This window comes from Echinops telfairi, unplaced genomic scaffold (genome assembly GCF_000313985.2).
Source record: "Echinops telfairi isolate 266 unplaced genomic scaffold, ASM31398v2 ScPeMD7_7457;HRSCAF=8495, whole genome shotgun sequence".
NCBI classification, from domain to species: Eukaryota; Metazoa; Chordata; class Mammalia; order Afrosoricida; family Tenrecidae; genus Echinops; species Echinops telfairi.
The window spans coordinates 44,701,171-44,719,905 of record NW_022111357.1 but is presented as its reverse complement, the minus strand read 5'-3'; the positions used below and the strand labels follow the sequence as shown (position 1 = coordinate 44,719,905).

The 18,735-nt window shown below is 53.8% G+C and overlaps 1 protein-coding gene across 1 annotated transcript in view; it reads left to right on the top strand.

The window, feature by feature from the left end:
• GATAD2A (GATA zinc finger domain containing 2A) overlaps window positions 1–16,364 on the top strand; it is a 59,903-nt gene extending 43,539 nt beyond the window's left edge. Inside the window, exons 4-13 of the mRNA XM_004705235.2 lie at window positions 5,345–5,477; window positions 5,596–5,727; window positions 6,955–7,041; window positions 7,480–7,611; window positions 7,747–7,914; window positions 9,536–9,815; window positions 11,064–11,362; window positions 11,865–11,939; window positions 12,226–12,415; window positions 13,227–16,364. Of these exons, the coding sequence (XP_004705292.1) occupies window positions 5,345–5,477; window positions 5,596–5,727; window positions 6,955–7,041; window positions 7,480–7,611; window positions 7,747–7,914; window positions 9,536–9,815; window positions 11,064–11,362; window positions 11,865–11,939; window positions 12,226–12,415; window positions 13,227–13,357 (1,627 nt within the window). The 3' untranslated portion in view covers window positions 13,358–16,364. The remainder of the gene's footprint in view (window positions 1–5,344; window positions 5,478–5,595; window positions 5,728–6,954; window positions 7,042–7,479; window positions 7,612–7,746; window positions 7,915–9,535; window positions 9,816–11,063; window positions 11,363–11,864; window positions 11,940–12,225; window positions 12,416–13,226) is intronic.
• The last annotated feature ends 2,371 nt before the right edge of the window (window positions 16,365–18,735 follow it).

Here is an 18,735-nt window from a genome sequence, read left to right as displayed (position 1 = left end):
GGCAATGAATGTACAAATGCGCTTTACACAATTGATATGTGTATGGATTGTGATAAGAGTTGTATGAGCCCCTAATAAAATGATTAAAAAAAATAGTGACGCCTCACTTGGACCATTTTGGGGAAATGTCTGCTATGTAATCACAGGATGCTGTCACTGTTTGAAGTGATGCAGACTGCTAATGAGCTGCCCTTGGAGATGACCCTGATCCTGGTCTAAGCATATCTGATGTAACCCACCTCCCACTACAGATGCCTGCTCCAGGTTGGGCATGGATGAGCCCCCTCTATTCAGGATCCTTTCTTCCCACAGCATGTGCTGCTGAAGACATGGGTAACCTGCATTGCTAGGTGTACGCCCTCATTTGGGTTCAGGCACCTGCCTTTGCCCATTGGGTACTTATGCAGTGTGGGCACTGCAGCCAGAAGGGTAGCAGCATCGGAGGCAGATAGCTGCCCCAGAGCGATTGAGACTATACCTTCTGACCTCACAGAAGTCCCCAGCCTCCTTGGCTTTGTGGTCCATGCTGAGGTGTGCAGGCAGGCCACTAGGAGCTGTAGGCATGCACAGGTTGGAGTGACGCCCTGCCTGACCTTTCTGCTGAGATTCTGACTACGTGGTGGTTACAGGCCTCTTGCCATTCCAACAATGGCAGCAAAGGTGTCCTGGGGCAAGAGCCTTGTCCTCGGGCTTCTGGTTTCAGGGAGGAATCCAAAGATCGATGACAGCAGAAAGGTGGTCACCAGAACAGTGTCTTTAGATGGCCAGCATGTGCCTACTGTCTCCTTTAACGAAGCCCATTCTGCAGATGAAAAAATTGAGTTTCTGGGATTTTTGGCTATTCCGGGTCCCATACAATCAGAAAGGCACTCAGGATATGGACAAAGTTTCGATGGTCCTCACAGCCTGCCTTGTAGCCTCTGAGCTGGGTGCCCCAGGTGAAGGTAGAAATTCCTGGGATTTGCTTGGGGTGAATATCCAGGCCACAGGGGTGCTTTTCCTTCTGCACCAGGTTTGTGGTCATTGCAGGTGGGGAATGCTGCACAACGCTTGGGTGCAGCTTTGCAGTTCACCCGATGACTCTCTGTCCCTCTGTGTTCTCAGTTGAGCTCAGTTAGAGCCAGGCTCCACATCCTGCTTTGTGGTTATTTCTTCTGGGTGCCCTTCCCTGCAGGATTGACCAGCTTTTCTTGGTGCTGTTGGGGTCCTGCTGGAACCATTGTTTCTGTGTAGATCATGCTGCTCTTCCCTTCTTGGGTGGCTGGTGTGAGCAGCTTCAGACTTTGGCATGTCTGTGGCACATTGCTGACCATTGGAGCCCATGGGTGTGATGGCCCCTGCCCTGCTTTCTATTGCAACCGGGCCTCTTTGGCTTCCTTTCTGGACTGTGTGGCTCTGCTGTGTCATTGAGAAGATATGTGGTTGGGACAAGCTGGTGCTCACGCTGTGGCCCTGAGGCATGGGGTGAAGTGAAGGAACTTTGTCATCACCACAGAGGGCCATATTTCCTACCCAGCTGCCCAGCCCTGTGGCTTCTGGGCAGAGAAGCACAGTACATCCTGACCTCCTGCCCCCAGTCAGGTTCATTCTTTTCTCTGGACATTTCCATGAAGAGGGTCTCAGATTACGAAGCAGATAGGGCAGGTTGGTAATGGACACAAAGGAGAAGCTGAGGAGATTGGTATGGAGACTGAGGCAGTGGAAAAAGCAGGTGTGTGGTTGGAGCCTAGGAAGGATCGTTGTAGCTGAGGCTCTCCCTTTGGCCTTAGGGCACGGCCACATCTCCAAGGGACGGGCTGAACTTTCGAGTTTGGGTCGCCTTGGTTGACCCTGGAGTTGGAAGAGCCAAGGCAAGAGGAATCCTGGTCCTATAATAAGAGACCACACTACATGAAACTCCAGTCCTCCAGCTCTTGGACAGGGGACCTCCTATGCCCATGCTTCTCTGACCTGGGCCGGAGAAGAGCAGGCTCCGCCGTCTCTGCTTGCCACTCTGTCAGACCAGGGCTTTGAGGTGGCCCTAGACCACTCACTCTGAGGAATAGCTCTGACACCATGAAAGTTGTGCCTGGGACTGTGAACCACTCTGAAGCAGCATCTCCAGGTTCCAGGTGGGTCAGTACCCAAGGTGAGAGGACCAAGGACCAGTGAATCCCGCTTCCCTCAGTGATCCCTTGTTGGGCATGGTTTCAGGCAAGGATGATTCTTCTCTGCTTGAGGGAAAGGGTTTGTGACCTACAGAGCTTTGCTCTCTCTCCTTTTCTCTTGAGCTGGCCAGAGGATGGGTTCGGAGTGAACAGGTCCAGGTGAGATTCCTTGTTCTAAACAGTCTAGGCTCCTGAGCAGTCAGGCCGAGGATAGACACCTCTTTTGAGTCAGGTCCATTTTATGGGAGCACCTGCCACATCTCAGCCTTCCTGCTCTCTGCCTGCCCCGCCCCCTCCTGATTATCTATGTATCTGTCTTGCCAGATGGACTGTGGCCCTGAAGGGCATAATATGCTTCATCCAGAGCTTATCCCCATTGTCTGGTTGTTGGGTGCATTTTCCACAAATGTGAACGGACATGTGAACTGCTAGGTGGCAGGTGATGAACTGCACTGGCTGCCTTGGCTGTGGCTGTGACTGTGGCCGGTGTAACTGTGTCGAGGCTCATGCTTTCAGTACCTCCATGAAGTCACTGCCCTTGCAGCCAGAAAGGGGGGTGTGGGGTGTTTACTTGGTGATGACCTGGTCAGCTCATAGGGAGTTTCTGTTGAATCTTTTCTTGTTCTAATAATCTGTATCCTGAGCCCTAAAGTCAGAGGGCTGGCTTGTCAATGTGGCCAGATAGCGGGACTGACCCTCGGTGTGCCTATTTTACCCCCCACTCTTCCAGCTTCTTTTGGTTCAAATGTGGTTTTTTTGTTTTGTTTTATTTTTTCTTAATTTTTAAAACTATTTACTATTATTTTGGCACATGCTCAAGGGATAGAGTTTTGTTCCTTGAACTTGAAGAACTTTCTGGGCCGTCACTGAGAGACTTGAAACTCCTTCCCTTTAAAAGTTGAGACTGATAAAGTTTCCAGGGTTGGAAAACTGGTGTCTGTCGGGAGAGGTGGCTGCCCCTCATGGCAGAGCTATGTCCTGTCCAGAGTGACAGGAAGTGCTGCAGTCAAACAGGCTGAGGGTGGGCGGGGTGCACCCGCCTCCATTTTCTGACAGCACCTGAGCCCCACCTCACTTTTCAAAATGAAGGCTGCATGTCACAAACCGGCTGGAACTGGCTGTTGCCATGGTTTTCACGTTGGAAGGCACAGTTAAAGGGTCACATGACCAGGGAGGGAAATGCCTTTGTCACATGACATTTTGGTGGCCTGATTAGCATACAGGAAGTTCACTCCCTGCTGGCTGCCTGGATGCTAAGCTGCTCTTGCTCTAGTGGGAGGTGACATCATCCCCTGGATGGGGTTATTCATTACAGTCCGCCAAGACGGGTCTGAACAAGCGAATCCATGGTTAGCTGAACAAGTGGTCAATTCTGTGCACTGCGGCCCTGGTCAGGCTGGCCTCAGAAGCCTATTGAGGTCTGTGTTGCATCTCTGGAAGAAATACGCTCCCACTGCAAAATGGTGGAAGTGTGGTTAGTGTTTCTGTGTCCTGAAAAGATCCTCTGATGAGGCTGTAACCTTCGTTGAAGTTTTACCTGAGTGTCTCCTTGGCCCTCATGAAGAACCTGAGATCTACCCAGGCCGGGGCCAACCCCACCAAAGGTGGCCTCATTGCTGACGAGTCAGGTCTAACAACTAGGATATAGTTCCTGAGAGAAGGCTTCCTCCTTGCGAAGGGCACCTGTAGGACCACACAGGCATCTTCCTGTGTGACGAAGTCAGGTGTGTGCACAGAGCCCTGGTGAAAGATCCACGGCATCACTTGAAAGCAGCTTTTCTCACCAGCCAGTGAGGAGACCATCAAACTTGAATGGGATAGGACATCCCGGTTACTATGTATAAGTGACCCTCATGTGTAACTATCACCCCCACCAGGGGACTTGGCTTTGAAACTCCCCTTCCTTTGTGTCTGTTTCCCTTGGGATGTCGGAGGCTGTGCCTTGAGACTCTGAATGAAGTGAGGTTAGGGTGGTATCGCATAGAACTTCAGGCTGACACTTGCCCATCCCAGCCACTCCAGGAGTGGAAACGCCACGCAAGGGCATGTCAGAGCCCTGGCTGCTCCCTCTGACCCTGAGACTGGCCGCACTTTTTCGAGACGCTCCTCCAAGTTTATGCTCAGTGTCACAGTGCCATCTAGGGACTAGTTTCATTTATGCACTTACTGAATGTCCTGCTTCTGATTTTTGACTGGGCCTACCTTGCCTGCCTTGTTTGGGAGCAAAGTGTATCTCTGGGGCTCCGTACTCCTGGCAATGTGAGCTGATGGTCTCAGTGCCAGCTGCTGAGCACCTGTACCTTAGTGGACCCATCACATGTGTGTTCCTCGCTGGTTAAATCAAACAATATGCTTTTCACATGGTGCTGTGATGGGAAGGGCCAGAACATTCTCACCATGCTCTTTAGCTGTGCATGTGGCTATTTGTAAACTCGTTATGACAAATAGCAAAGAAATATCATGCAGTGGTAGCCTTAGCCTAGTTGTTATGGGGCAGGGAGAAGGGAGCAAGCAATGGGCTAAGAAACAGGGAAGGGGACAATGGGGCTAAAATGATGGTATTTGAATCGAGGCTTCTGGTTGAGACGGGACTAAGGTGGAGAGGAAAGGTAGCAGGGAAACAACACCTGGCTGATAAGAACATGTATAGCTCTGAGGGGAGTAGACTGCCCAGATATTCAAGAGGAGTTCTGTTTTTCGTGTGTGTGTGTGTGTGTGTGTGTGTGTGTGTATGTTGTGCCTGTGTCCTTGTCCTCCCTCTACCACCTCTATACACATCAGCCACCCGATCGATCGTGGGGCTCAGAGAGGGCTCACTTGGCTAGGGTAGGGCTGAGGCCTTCGGTGGCTTCGGCATGGCAGAGTGCTGGTTCTGGCTTTGGAATGTGCAGCTCCATGCATCCAACACTCAGCATCTACAGCTATGTTCCAGAATGTGTGTGTCCATCAGTCACACAGTGACTAACTGGGTGTCCAGGTGCTGTCTGCTGTTGAAGAAGGACTGTCCTGTAGCTAAGGCCTCTGGTGCACAAGATGGGCACCATGGGATGTGGATACAATGAGTGCTGCAGACATCAGAAAGAACAGTATAGGGGACAGCTGGCCAGAGGCTTGTTTTTATATGCTCACAGACTGGTCTGGTCCTTTGACCATGAACTCTGGTTCCCTATCATGATGCCCACTCTGTCTGTCCGCAGTGATGTGAAGGCTGAGAGGAGGGCCCCCTCACCCGATGTGATCGTGCTCTCTGATGGTGAGCAGCCAGCCAGCCCGAGGGTGAATGGGCTGATGAGAGTGGCGCTGACGGAGACCAGCACTGAGGCCCTCATGGTGAGCTCCCTCTTCCCCCTCACCACACTTCAAGGGGAGCCCCAATCTTGGTCCATCCCTGGTCACATGGTCTGGCCCACACCCTCTCCCTTAACCCGCCCCTTTTTTGCTCTTGCAGAAAAGTAGTCCCGAGGAACGAGAAAGGATGATTAAGCAACTAAAAGAAGAATTAAGATTAGAAGAAGCAAAGCTTGTCTTATTGAAAAAGTTAAGGCAGAGTCAGATCCAGAAGGAAACCCCTGTCCCGAAGGTGAGCATGTGTACCTGTTCTCCCTGGGCTTGGGGCTGCTGTGCAGAGCCACAGGTCACAGTGGGTGCGGTATCCCTCGTTGCCTGACCCATCACCTGCCTCAGTCTCGGGCCGAGGGAACTGTGGCTTTCAGGAGTTTCCTGTGGTGTGGGCACTGCAGTGCCTGGGTGGAAATTTGTAGACTCAGTACATATTTGGATTGGTCTCTACGGGTGTTTAAGTATATTTTCAGAGTATAGAATATTCCGGGTCTGAGTATGTAAAGTTCACTTTGCTCAAACTAAAGCATGGTATTACTCCTAGAAATGGGAAACAAGTGTCTCTGGGTCACTGCTAGGAGTGAGTTGGAGCTGATTTTTGTACTGAGTTTATTTCCCTAAAAGGCGCCTCCCTGGATCGTGCGTGCTGAGGAGGAGGACTCCCAAGAGCATCATACTGACAGCCGCAGCCCCTCCCTCTAAGCTTGTCCACTTAAGACAGGACGCTAGGTGGGCACCATGTCCTCTGAGCACTGCCCTACCTATATGGCATCTTCCTTAACCTGGGACCCTTGGTTCTGTGGTTTCTTAGCACAGCCTGATAGGGATGGCTGTGGGAGCACCAAAGTGACCTGAAGAATTTCAGGTTTATTTGTACAGTATTTGGTGCCTTGTGGTAGGAAGGTTGATTGTGCTGGCATTAGCCTCCCGTTAGTTGAATGACTGTTTCAATAAGTAAGCTATAAACTCATCCAGCAGTGTGTAGACAGGAGGAGGCTGTCATGGGACTGGTCTGAGACGGCTTTGCAGTTTCCTTGGATACTTCACATATTTGGGGGCTTGTCTTATGTCCATGTGCTTGCTGGTGGGGAAATGTAGCCTTCCCGTTCATTTGTCCCATTTTCTTGTCATATTTTGAAGACTTGAGCAAGTCAAGCTGCTGTCCTTCTGCGGTGGGGTTCACAGCTCTGACACATGCTTTCCCCACTCCGCCTCATAGGGCGTTATCGGTGGCAGCAGAAAATGGTGCTGAGGGCCTGGTGTGTGGGGGAAGACTCCCTGTCCTCAGTTGTGTGGTTGTCTTCACTGTGTCTGTGAGTAGCAGGCAGCACTCTGGGCTAGAAGCAAAGTCCCCAAGAGCCTGGCATGTCACAGAACAAAAACTTCTGTGTCCTTTGAGATCCCATCCCTATCCCAGTGACTTACTCAAGCCCTCGTGTCACTTACCTCCTGTCCTCTGCTCCCACAGCCCACTGGCTCCTCAAGTTCTGTGACCACCCCTCCCCCGCTTGTGCGGGGCACCCAGAACATTCCTGCTGGCAAGCCATCATTACAGGTCAGTGTCCCCACACTGCATCACTTAAAGTGAGGGTAAAGCTACCCATGTTTTCCTACCTGTACGTCCATCTACCCCTCTGACTGAAGCAGTGGCTCTTTCCTCTGAGAACATTCCCCAAACTATGTAAACACCAACCATGGCTGCGACATTGTGAGTTAGAGGAGGAGGCCACAGTGGCAATGCACTGTGACCATCCCCACACAGCTGGGAACTGACCTGTGTCCAGGTCTTGTTTCTGAGGTTGGGAGAGCCTTCCCCTTAGGGCAGACCTCACTGACCTAGTGTCCTAGGAAGTGTCCCCTCGGCAAGTGAGTAAGTTGTAGTCTTGCTGGCATCTGCCTCTGCCCTCCTCGTGCTCCTGACTGCATACTGACACACTTTGGCCTTCTGTTTGAACCACCCTGCACTTCCCAAGTACAATTGGTATTTCCACAGGCCTCCTCGGCCCGCATACCCGGGAGTGTCATCCCGCCGCCCCTGGTCCGTGGTGGGCAGCAGACATCTGTGAAATCAGGGCCTCAGCCCAATGCCCAGGTCGTCATGCCCCCCCTTGTTCGAGGGGCCCAAGTAAGTAGACAGGTGGCTTGGTGTGATCTGGGCCTTTGGGGTCTGGCAGAGGAGGGGCTCTGGGTGTGATGCCAAGAACCCCCACTGCCTGTTGTCATCTCAGACAGATTCTCTTGTCTTCCTTTTGTACCCCAGCAAATCCACAATATCCGACAGCATTCTGGAACAGGGCCACCTCCACTGCTTCTGGCCCCCCGGGCTTCTGTGCCCAGTGTGCAGATCCAGGGGCAGAGGATCATCCAGCAGGGTCTGATCCGTGTCGCCAACGTGCCCAATGCTGGTCTGCTCGTCAACATCCCTCAGGTGAGGGGCGGGCCATTATAAGCAGGGGCCTGGTATCCAGACTGCTACTGAGAAAGATCCTCTGGCAGCCAGGTGGGGAGCAGATGAGGCAGGACATAAACCAGAGCGAAAACACTACATCTACATGGGTTAAAAAGCAGGTCGAGGGGAAGGAGGGCAGGGGCACTCACTGAGGGTCAGGGGCTTGGATCCAGGTCAGCAATCCAGCAGTATGGGGACAGGTTTTAGGGGGTAGTTAAGGTGAAATCTCCAAGGCCTGTGCTGCCTCTTGCTGCCACCCAACCCTTACCCGCCTCCCGCTGCTCCTGTTGGCTTGCATTCTCTGGGTGGAGCACCCCTTTGTTCTGCCGGGTGCACAAGAGGGAAGTGCATCTGCAGATGTTCCTGTGGAGCCAGCAAGTCTATTCTTAGCATCATGGCCCCTCACCTTTGTGCCCAGCTTCAGAAATGAGGCAGGCCATTCCCTCCCACCCATAACTGCCAACAAATGGGGGGTGGGGGTGGGGGGGGTGACAAACACAGAATAGCTGGGTATTGGGTCTGCTGACAGCGAGTCTGCACTCCCTTTTTTCTCTGGAGCCATGCGCTCTCACCATGGCAGCTGGCATCTACCACCCCAGCCTCCTCATTTGGAGCAGGATTATGTGGACTTCCTCAGGTCAGGCCCCAGCCCTTGAGGCCAGGACAGATACAGAGGCTTGCCACAACAGGGGTGCCTGGACAGGGGAACCTTGTTTACCTGTGAACCCCACTCAACACTTGCTGTGAGCAGACCCTGTTCGCCTTCAGTGAGCTCTGATTTGCGAAGGGACCAGGCCAGTTGGGGCGCAGAGGTATGGTCTGCATCTGCGGGCCAGGGAGGACTTCGGAGGAAGGGAGCCAGCCTGAGGTGTCATGGCTTCTGGTGTCCATATGTAGGCACTGACCTGTCAGGGCAGGTGGGTGGCCCCTGGGAAAGCCCAAGTTGCCATATGTACCAACTTTCGGACATACCCTGCTTCCTTGGGACTTAGAATGTACCTTTTCTCAGATTTCTTGAAGAGTCTGACCTGTTCAGCTGAAGACACTTCCCTGGCCAGTTTTAGGGCGCGTTCCATAGTGGAGCAAGTGTCCTGTTGTGGGGACTACGCTGGGGCACTTGGAAGAATAAGACTCAGTGCAGGCCAGCTGTGCACTCAGACTAAGAATGAACTGGTGCAGGAAGCCAGGGAGGAAGAGGGCTAGGGACAGGGATCAGGCCTGGAGCTGTTTCCTTAGTTCTGATGACCCAGCAAGGATACAGGAGTTCAGATGTTGTTTATCTCTCAGTCATCCCTTGCCCAGCTGCTCTGTGTCATCCTGAAGGACAAAACACCTTCCACACACCTGTGAGGATTCACACAGAGGGAGGGTGGGGGGCGGGCACTAGTCAACACATGCTGGGTTGTCTATGTAAATGGGCACCATTTTCGGGGCCCCAGTTAAGCCTGCACACATTGTCCCAAAGGTGAATCAGTTTGGTGCTGCTTCCCTGGGCTCACTTGTTTCATGACTCCATTGGGAGTTACAGGGTTCAGGTAGCTGGGATCCTCAGGGGGCTGTGTTGGAGTGTCCACACGTGACAGGCATCTTTTCCTGACAGGCCTCCCCAGCATCCCTGAAAGGGTCAGTAGCCACCTCTGCTCAGGTGAGCAGTACCAGCACCGGCACTGTGGGCACAGTTGCTCCCGGTGACTCCCCGGCCAGCCGCCAAGCAGCCGCTAAGCTTGCACTGCGCAAACAGCTGGAGAAGACGCTGCTGGAGATCCCGCCACCCAAGCCCCCTGCCCCTGAGATGAGTTTCTTGCCCAGCGCTGCCAACAATGAGTTCATCTACCTGGTGGGCCTGGAAGAAGTGGTACAGAACCTGCTGGAGACACAAGGTGCCCGGGGGCCCCTAGGCAGGAGGGACTGAAGGGTCTAAAAATATCTGGGTGGGCCATGGATGAGCCAGGGGCTCCTGGGTCAGGGCAGAGCAGAGGAGGATCCGGGGGCAGGTGGAGATGTCTACCAAATGTCCAGAACTTTTGTGAGTTGGGCTCTCTGGGACATGGCATCTTCGGTTCCTGGCCAGCTGTGAGAACATATCATTGAGCTCCTGCTGGAGGTGGTTGTGTTGGCCTGTATGGTGGGCAGGCAGATGGGTAGAGGAGTGGCTTTGTGAACCTGGCCATTATTGCCTGGGAGTGGTACCTGTGTCCATAGGGGGTTCTTAAGAGTGAAAGGATACAGACAGTGGCTGAGAGAAGTTGGGTCTGAGCTTGGAGGAGAAGCTAAGTCCAAGGATGCCTCTAACTGAGACAGTTTGGGGTCTCTTGTTCTCACCAGAATGTTCAACCTCAGGGTAGCTGCACTCCACCTCCCGTATCCCCGCAGCTCAGGGGGAAGCGCCTCTGCCCACAAGATGGTCCTGGGCGAGTCCTAGCTGGGATACAGGGGTCCTGACCCCACATCCCTGGTGTCTTGGGTATCTGTGTGGAGCCTTCAGGCCCCCCTGCCCCTTCCTCATGTACCTGGACTTCCCAAAGGTAGGCCCCAGGCAAGGTCTGTGGGACCTGGTGAGGTGTATATCTTGGATGTTAGGATCCAGTCCTACCTTCAGTTCCACAACAGTGGAGACCCAGGCAGCCCTATGGATTTGCTAGTAAACTCGCTCTACCCCCAACAAACACTTAGGGAGGAGGTGGGGGGATCTGTGGAAGCCACAGTGGCCCATGTCCCCGGAGCAATCTCTGGGTGACCCCTGATGTCTGGACCTGGGCTATGTGGTTCAGATGATTAAGCCACTCTACTAGCCAGCTTTGGGGTGAGAGGTCTTGGTGGGTGTGGGAGCTCGTGGAACAGAGAACTGAGATCTGCCCTTCTCTGATGCCGTCCAATGGCACAGCACAGGGAGAGCCAGATACCACCCCCCCATCCCCAAACATGCTACATGTGTGGGTGGAGGCTCCCTTCCCTGGGAAGTGGGAGGTTTTCCTAGTGGCGTTTTCTCCTCCTGTGCAACTCTGCTTCAGTAGTAGTTGCCCTGAGGTTGCAGGCCCAGAGCAGAATTGGGGGTGTTGTGGCTTGCCCTGGGCCAGTCAGGGGTGCTCACCCTGCCCCTGACCCTGACTCTAGCCTCCTTCTTCCAGCGGGCAAAGTGTCGGCCGCTGCAGCACTGTTGTCCCGTGAGCCCTACTTGTGCACACAGTGCAAGACGGACTTCACATGCCGCTGGCGTGAGGAGAAAGGTGGTGCCATCATGTGCGAGACCTGCATGACCTCCAGCCAGAAGCGGGCACTCAAGGTGGAGCACACCAGCCGGCTGAAGGCCGCCTTCGTGAAGGCGCTGCAGCAGGAGCAGGAGATGGAGCAGCGGCTGCTGCAGCAGGGCACACCCATACAGGCCAAGGCAGAGCCCACCAGCGCAGCACACCCCGCGCTCAAGCAGGTGAGCCCAGACCTCTGGTGCTCTGCACACCCAGGCCTCCCACAGCTGTGCCTCTGGGGCAGGCCTTAGCGGGCGAGATGTTCCCAGCTCTTTCGTCTACTCAGCACTCATCTGCCTGATTGTCAGTTGCAAGTTTAAATTGCTCTTAATGGTGGCTTTTGGCAGTGAAAACACTAATTTGCCGTTTCTTTTAAGTTTTGTAGCCTTCACTTGCAGCATGCCAGCTGAAAGTGTTCCTTTTCTGACAGCCACAGTGAGCACAAAGCGGGCATTTCTCTAGGGAACGTGTGAGCAGGAAGTCAAGTCCTCTGTGTTCTTTGATCCTTCGCTTTCCCCTCAGATCTGAAGCTGCTTCTCTGGAAGCTGTGTGTCCCTCTCTAAACATGTTTCCTGCAGTCCTAGGTGACAGCCCTCTCCCTGGGGGAGCAGCCTGTCCTTGTGCATGGGCCATGCACATCAGTAAAGGACACTGTTGATCTTACTCAACTCCCCATCTGTGTAGGTCATTAAGCCCCGGCGTAAGGCAGCGTTCCGCTCAGGAGAGGCCCGCAACTGGACTAACGGGGCCGAACTACAGGTCAGCACTGAGGCCAGGGGCCGCCTGCCCCGCACCGCTCCACCCACCAGCCCACACACCCCATCACAGACAGCCTGCCGACTGCGACCCGCTCTGTCCCTGACTGCCCAGCCCGATTCCCCTTGGTGTAACCTACTGGTCTCCTGGTTTTGGACTCTAGGGACCCCACCTGGGTGGGAAACGGTTGGACAGAGCGAGGAGAGGTTGCGCTGAGCTTCATGCCCTCTGCGGCCCCCTGGCTCCAGCCTCCCCCCACCCTCCTGAACCTGCTGCCTTCTCTCTCTAGGCCTCCAGCCAGCTGTCCCGGGGCCCCGCCGTGACAGCCCGCAGCGTCCTGCACACCTTTAGCCAGTCGCCCAAACTGCAGAACGCAGCTGCAGCCCTCGCAACCAGGACCGGCAAGCATTCCGAGAGGGCTGTGGGTGCCGGCAAAGGCAGTGCCGCCCCAGGCTGGAAGAAGGCAACCCTGAGCGCAGGTAGGTGCGCCAGCCCAGCCCTCTCTCTGGTCCTTCCTCCCTGTCATTGGCACCAGGCCCAAAGCCTTTACCTGGGGAGAGGGTGGTTATTTTCTGAGTATAAAAGTAACACTGGCTCAACATAAAAAATGCTGAAAGTTCAAGAAGGCGGGTAATGATGCATATTTTCTCTGAGAGCCTGGTGCACGCATGTGCCACTCGTGTGTGTGTGTGTGTGTGTGTGTGTGTGCGCGTGCGCACGCGCGCGCCTTTCCGCATTTCCTTTGGAGGACCTACTGTGCGCTGTCAATGTTTCTTCTTAATGCTCCCAAGAGCTTATTACAGGTCCTCTGAGAGTGGGCTCATCGTCATTGGTGGCTCTACTTCATTGTCACATGGCTCGTCCCTCTTGACGGCTTACGTGTAGGGTCTCAGCCACATGGGGCATCTTCTTGGAGACAGGATTGGCGAAGTGGTTTCTGGCCTGTGAGCTTGCAAGCAGGCTGGGCACGTTGAGGGGTCAACTAGTTCAGGCTGAGTACCTTACAGAAAGGTCATGCTCCTACCTCGGGCCTCTCCTCGTTCACTTTCTCTCAGGGGTGAGGGCTTTGGCCCATGGGCTTTCTTCCCAGGTAGGGAAGAGCAGGGAGGAGAGATCAGTCACTTCAAAGACTGACACCTGGCAGACCTGTGGCTCAGCTCAGGTTTCTGTCAGGTGGGATCCTCCTAGGTGGGGTCCTATTGACAGTGACCCTGCTCAGAGTCATCTTGGGGGTGGGGTTCTAGCAGCAGCTGACCTAGCCCCACTGTGCCAACATGCCCTCTGTTACAGGTGGAGCCCTTACCTTCGTCAGTCCGGGCTTGGCGGTACACAAGGCAGCCTCAGCTGTCGACCGCCAACGCGAGTACCTCCTGGACATGATCCCACCACGGTCCATCCCCCAATCGGCCACATGGAAATAGTGGAGACCGCCTCCCTCCTCCCTCTCCCCACACGGCCATCTCTGCAGAGAAGTGCCGAGCCAGCCTGTCCTCCACCCTGGAGTCGCCGCTGCCGAGTGTGGTCGCCAAGCAAGTGACCTGAGAATGCTGCAAAGCCTACGCAGCACAGCGCTGGGTGAGGAGGACCTCTCCCTGGAGAGACTGTGCCGCTTTCTTCCTTCCTCTGTTTGCCTTTAGTTTGCCGTCACCAGCAGAAAAGCGGACCCAGGGGTAGTTCTGCATTGCTCCAGTCCCCACCCCAACCCGGCTCCAGGCAGATGCACTCCCCTGGACGTGATGCAGCGAGTGAGAGCAGCCAGTCCCAGCGCAAAGCAGGTGGCCCAACTCTGCTTCCCCACCCTGCTCCCTACTCTCTGTGGAGGCGGCCCATCACTTGACATAGCTGAATCACCTCACAATGATGGAGTTGAAAGCAAACTGTGCAGACGCTTGTCCTGACAGCAGGCAACTGGCAGCCGGAGACTGGACCAACCCAGCAGGAAAGCCCTCCGCTGCTGCTCATTCAACGACCTCGGAACCCTCTTGCTCAGCAGAACAGAATGAACTGAGGCCTACTGGGCCAGGTTCTGGACATACTGCTGGTGAGGAAGGAAGATGGCACAGAGTCCAGGAGCTTGGCTGGGAGCAGAAGGGGGCTGCTAGTTTTGTTTTTTGTTTTGTTTATTAAATGTCTCCTTTCCTTTTCCTATTGATTTGGATGGATGGAATCATATGCTGCCCTGACTGTGAAAATAGTGTCAGGTACACATGACAGGTGTATCCTGGGTCAGAGACTGGCCCAGGGGCTGCTCCTGTACCCTGCCTCCCCCTCCACATTTCAGGACTTTGGCTGGGTCTAGGCTAGGAACCTTCCCTTACAGCAGAGGTGCTGTTGTGGGTCAGCCTCAGGTTTTTCTATCCCTTCGTGTCCACAGAAACGTCTTTAGAAAGATCAGCTCTGCTCTTAGGGGTTTTTTTGTTGTTTTAGTTTTCCTTACCCGCTCTAGAAAGCAAAAGGAAGCCACACACGACCTCCCCACAGGGCAGCTCTGCCCTAGTCTGTCCCTGGTCGGGGCTCAAGACTTCATTTCAACCCCTACTGTGCAGGGCTCCCTCCTTCAGACACAACTGTTACTGTAATCAAACCTCCTGTAAGCCCCTTCTCATGTTGTGTGAATAATGTGTTTAGGAAACATTTTTGACAGCAGTGGAGACCTAGTGTTGCAAGAGATTCTTCTTTTTGTTGTGTTAAAAACCAAGTTTTCTCTTTTGGTTTTTGTTTTGAGCACATCACTTCATCTGGCCGAGGAGAAGAGACCAGGGCAGGGTGGCCTTCCTCCCAAGGTCTAGGGGTGTGGGGGGAATGGAGGGACATCAATATTCAGGAGGAGAAAAGGGTGTGTTTTTACACCCAAAAACCAAGAGTATGCAAGTGTTTTTATTCCTCGCATTTTTCTGTGTGCCTGGCAAATAAATACCTGTCTTATACGACCTGAGCTGTTGGCCCTCTGTTCACACCACGGGCCAGGTGCTCCTAGTCCTCTGAGAAGGAGTGCCTGGCGGCCCTCCCCCAGGAAGTCAACGTCATGCTATGCAGAGAAATGGTGCAGCTCTAAGTAGAGGCTTCCTGCGTTGTTGGCAGCATCCAGCCGCAAAGTGTGCTCCTTGGGCCTGTGACAAAGGCTGCCAGCCCTATCGGACTCTTGCTTCTTCCATCGTGCTCAGGAACCATCGCTCGGAACACACCTTCCTGGGCTTGGGGCTTGGACAGACCTGGGAGTTGAGTACAGACTGACCCTGCAGGAGAAGGAGTCTCAGGCAGAGAGGATGGGTGGCCTGGGACTGACTCAGCCCTCCAACCCCTCGGCCACTCAATCAGGGACGACATACTGTGATGCACGGTAGCTTTTTCTTTAAAGGGGCAAGAATGTAAGACGCCTTAATCTTTAGTTCATTTTTACTACCTTGAAATTTCCATTTTTCATTGGTCCCTTTTACAGTGTAATTTCTATTATAATAAACCGCAGATCACAGGTAACTCTGTGAGGAAATTTATGTTACCAGACATGACATTAAAATACCTCTCGGGGCAGGAATCTGAACAAGCCGTTGGAAAAGGCACTGGTTCCTGTGCTGGGTGTCAACCACCAGTGCAGGTCCTCCACAGGAGCCTTGAGAATGGGAAGCCATAATGACAAGACCAACTCTTGTGACGTTCCCAATGACCTGTCACAACCCCCTGGGGGCAACTGGAAACGCAGAAGTGTATAAGTACTGCCATGCTATTGGAGCGGAATTCCTCTTACCTGGGTTAATTTGGGGGTTTGCCACCCAGAAGTGTGTGCATGTGTTCCCACTTGGAGCTCACCCCCACCCCTACCCGGACCATCCTGGCCTCCTCATGGGGTCCCTCAGCGGTCCCCTAATGTCAGAAAACTATCTGATGATACGGTCATGAGTGTTGGAAGTTTGTATTCATAGGACAGGGGACCAGAGGCCACTCAGACCCCCCACCCCCCACCACCCCCATGTCCTGTGGCTTCTTTCTGGTCCCCTCAGGGGTCTTTTTGGGCCACATCCTCTCCTGTTGTATGGAGACCCGCAGGGAGTTCTGGGTACATAGCTGGTGCAGAGGGATGCAAACACAGAAAGGTAGGCCTTGCTACTTGGCCTCCCAGTTTTTCTTTAATGCTGAGCTAGGCTGTACAGGAGGTTGCAGAAACAAATTGGACTGAGTTTGTTTTTTTTTAAAACTTTTCTATTCCTTTAACAAAGTGTAATAGACAGTTACACTAGTGCAGGGTATTTGGGGGCCTTAGGGGGAAGGCTGTCACTTGTATTTATTGTGACTCTAAATTTTTTATAATAAAATGTTAAAAAAAAATGTTTGGCACCAAACTGGGATAGTTCCAATATGATGCTGGAATGGGTAACTGTGTTGTCATGAGGCAATTCTAGAATCGGAAGGACAATAAAGAAATGGACCCTGTGTTGGCTGTACTTTTTTCCCCAAACACCAAAACTTGTAGAAGGGGCTGTGGGAGGGTGGCTGAGGGCGGTCCCTCCCTTCGCAGAGGCATGAACCCATGACCTTGCCTGTGCCTGTATTCTCCCAGATCCTTGGAATAAAGCCTCCAGCTTCCAGCCAGAGGTATGGCACTTTCAGGTTCCCAACATAGGTTCCCAAACTTAGTTGACCTACTGCTGCTCCTCTGCAGAAACAAACTCACCCCCCACGGCAGTTAAACACTTTGATGCTATATAAAGTATAGGTGTCAGCGTTTGCAACCCCCTGGATCATCCTAGTGGCTTCCCCCCAGGGAGTAGCATCACTCATGTTGGGACATGGATGTAGGTGAAATTATGTGTGTGCCGAGCACAGGAGTCCAAGGCCTCGTGTCCGCTCCCCCAGCCCCCAGACATTTCAGAAAAATGGCACAGAGCTAGCCACCTCATGAGTTTTGGTTTTTGCATGAAACCCATGACCACTTTAATGTGTAAAATGTGACCCTGTTTAGTTCTTTAGGCCTAGGGGCTGCCAGCACCCCCTTGGACTTCCCCTGATCTGTAGAAGCCAGGTCCCCTCATTTTGTAGACAGGTGCAGAGAGCTATCTGGTCAAGGGTGCAACAGACACCACCAAACGATGAGCTTTCTGGGGATTCAGCTCCATGACCTCACTTGCTCTTCCTGAACCATGGGTGTGAGTCCTGGCCATCATTGGCCGGGCACCAAGGTCCTTGTCGACCACAAATCTCCGAGGCAAGTCTGGGTGGTGGGTGTCAATAGGTTGTTCACTCTGGGCCACCTGTGAAATGGGACACCAGCCCTGGAACCCCATCCCTTCTAACATCCCAACCTGTCTGCTCACAAACAGGAAAGGGAAGTGTGGACAGAAAAGGGTGGTGACAACATGTAAGTGTCACACCTTGTGATGGGGTCAAGAAGGGAAAACAAGGTGTCCAGGAGGTGACGTTCAAGATAGGGGAATGAGGGCATCCAGGCACAGTGAGGGGAGACATCTTTAGTTGAGAGTTGGAGAAAAGAGGGCAGGGTGGCTGGGCCAGGAAAGCAGCAGTTTGGGTTCCCTTCTGAGGGTGTAGGGTCCTGCTGGCTCTGGCTGAGCCCCTCCCAACAGCTCTGATTAGATTCCTGCCCCCATTTCACGAGGAGACTTGGAGCAAAAGCCGAACCACTTGCCACCTTATTTCTCTCAGTGCCCCCTACGTGCAGACTAGAACTCCATTGGCTTTTCAATACTAGCCTCTTGGAAGCAAGTCACCAGACCTTTTCCCCACGGCACCTGAGTAAATTTGAACCACAATCTTTCAGTTAGTACTTGAGCCCTTAATCTTTTGTGGCACCCAGGGACTCAGGTCTGGACTAGAGGTCTACTTTACTGTGTCAGCTCTGATGAGATTCAGCGAGAATACGGAGCTCACCATCCCCACTGGGCACTATTATCTGCAAAATAGGGTGAGGACCACCACAACCTAAAAAATATACAGGAAGCGAGGAATGGTACTCCAGAGCCCCATCGAGTAGTGTGACATGACATGACCAGAGCCACCAGTTCACCCACCAGTACCCCCCTACACACAGCCACTATGACCAAACCCAGTAACCCAATCGCAGACAACCCTTGTCTCCACACCCCGTAGGCACCCCCAATTTATCACAACGATTTTTCCAGGCCTTTTCTTTCACTTTCCACCGGACTCCTGCAGTTGAGTACAAACTTTTGCTTAGTCTCAAGCCTGGCGCTCAGTAAACGAACGACTACTTGGGTGAACCAAGACGGAATGAACCAGCTGACCCTTGGCCAGGGCTCTTCTTCCAAGGCTGTTTCTCCCAGAGGAACAAATGAAAGTTCTTCGCCCAGGAGCGCCAACCCCACCTTGCCCCTAAAAGGGGCCACAGCTAACAGCCAGTTTCGAGGAAGAGCGAGAGTTTATTGCAAATTCCGGGGTGGGCTGCGCCGCGGGCGCCCAGCACCGCCTTGGCGCCTTCGGCGGGCCGGGGACGGACTCCGCGTTCTCGCATTCGTTCGCCAAGTCTCTGGCGCCCGCTGCCCACCTCCGGGTCGTCGCTCTTTCCGCTCAGGCGCAGTACCTCCCGCTCCTCTTGCCCGGTCCCCTCTGGGGACCTTTGAGCTGTGAGCCAGGACTGCGCATGCGCCCTTCCGCTCTCCAGGTCTAGGGAAAGCACGGGGGGCTGGGGTTGGAGTAGTCGGGGACCGGGGAGGGGAGGGCGCGTGCGCGTGAGACTGCGGCGGCTTCGCGGGAACCGGAAGTTCGTCCGTCGCACACTCGCCGCGCGCGCGCAGTGCCGGGGCGGCAGGATTAGCTGGAGCCCCGGCGG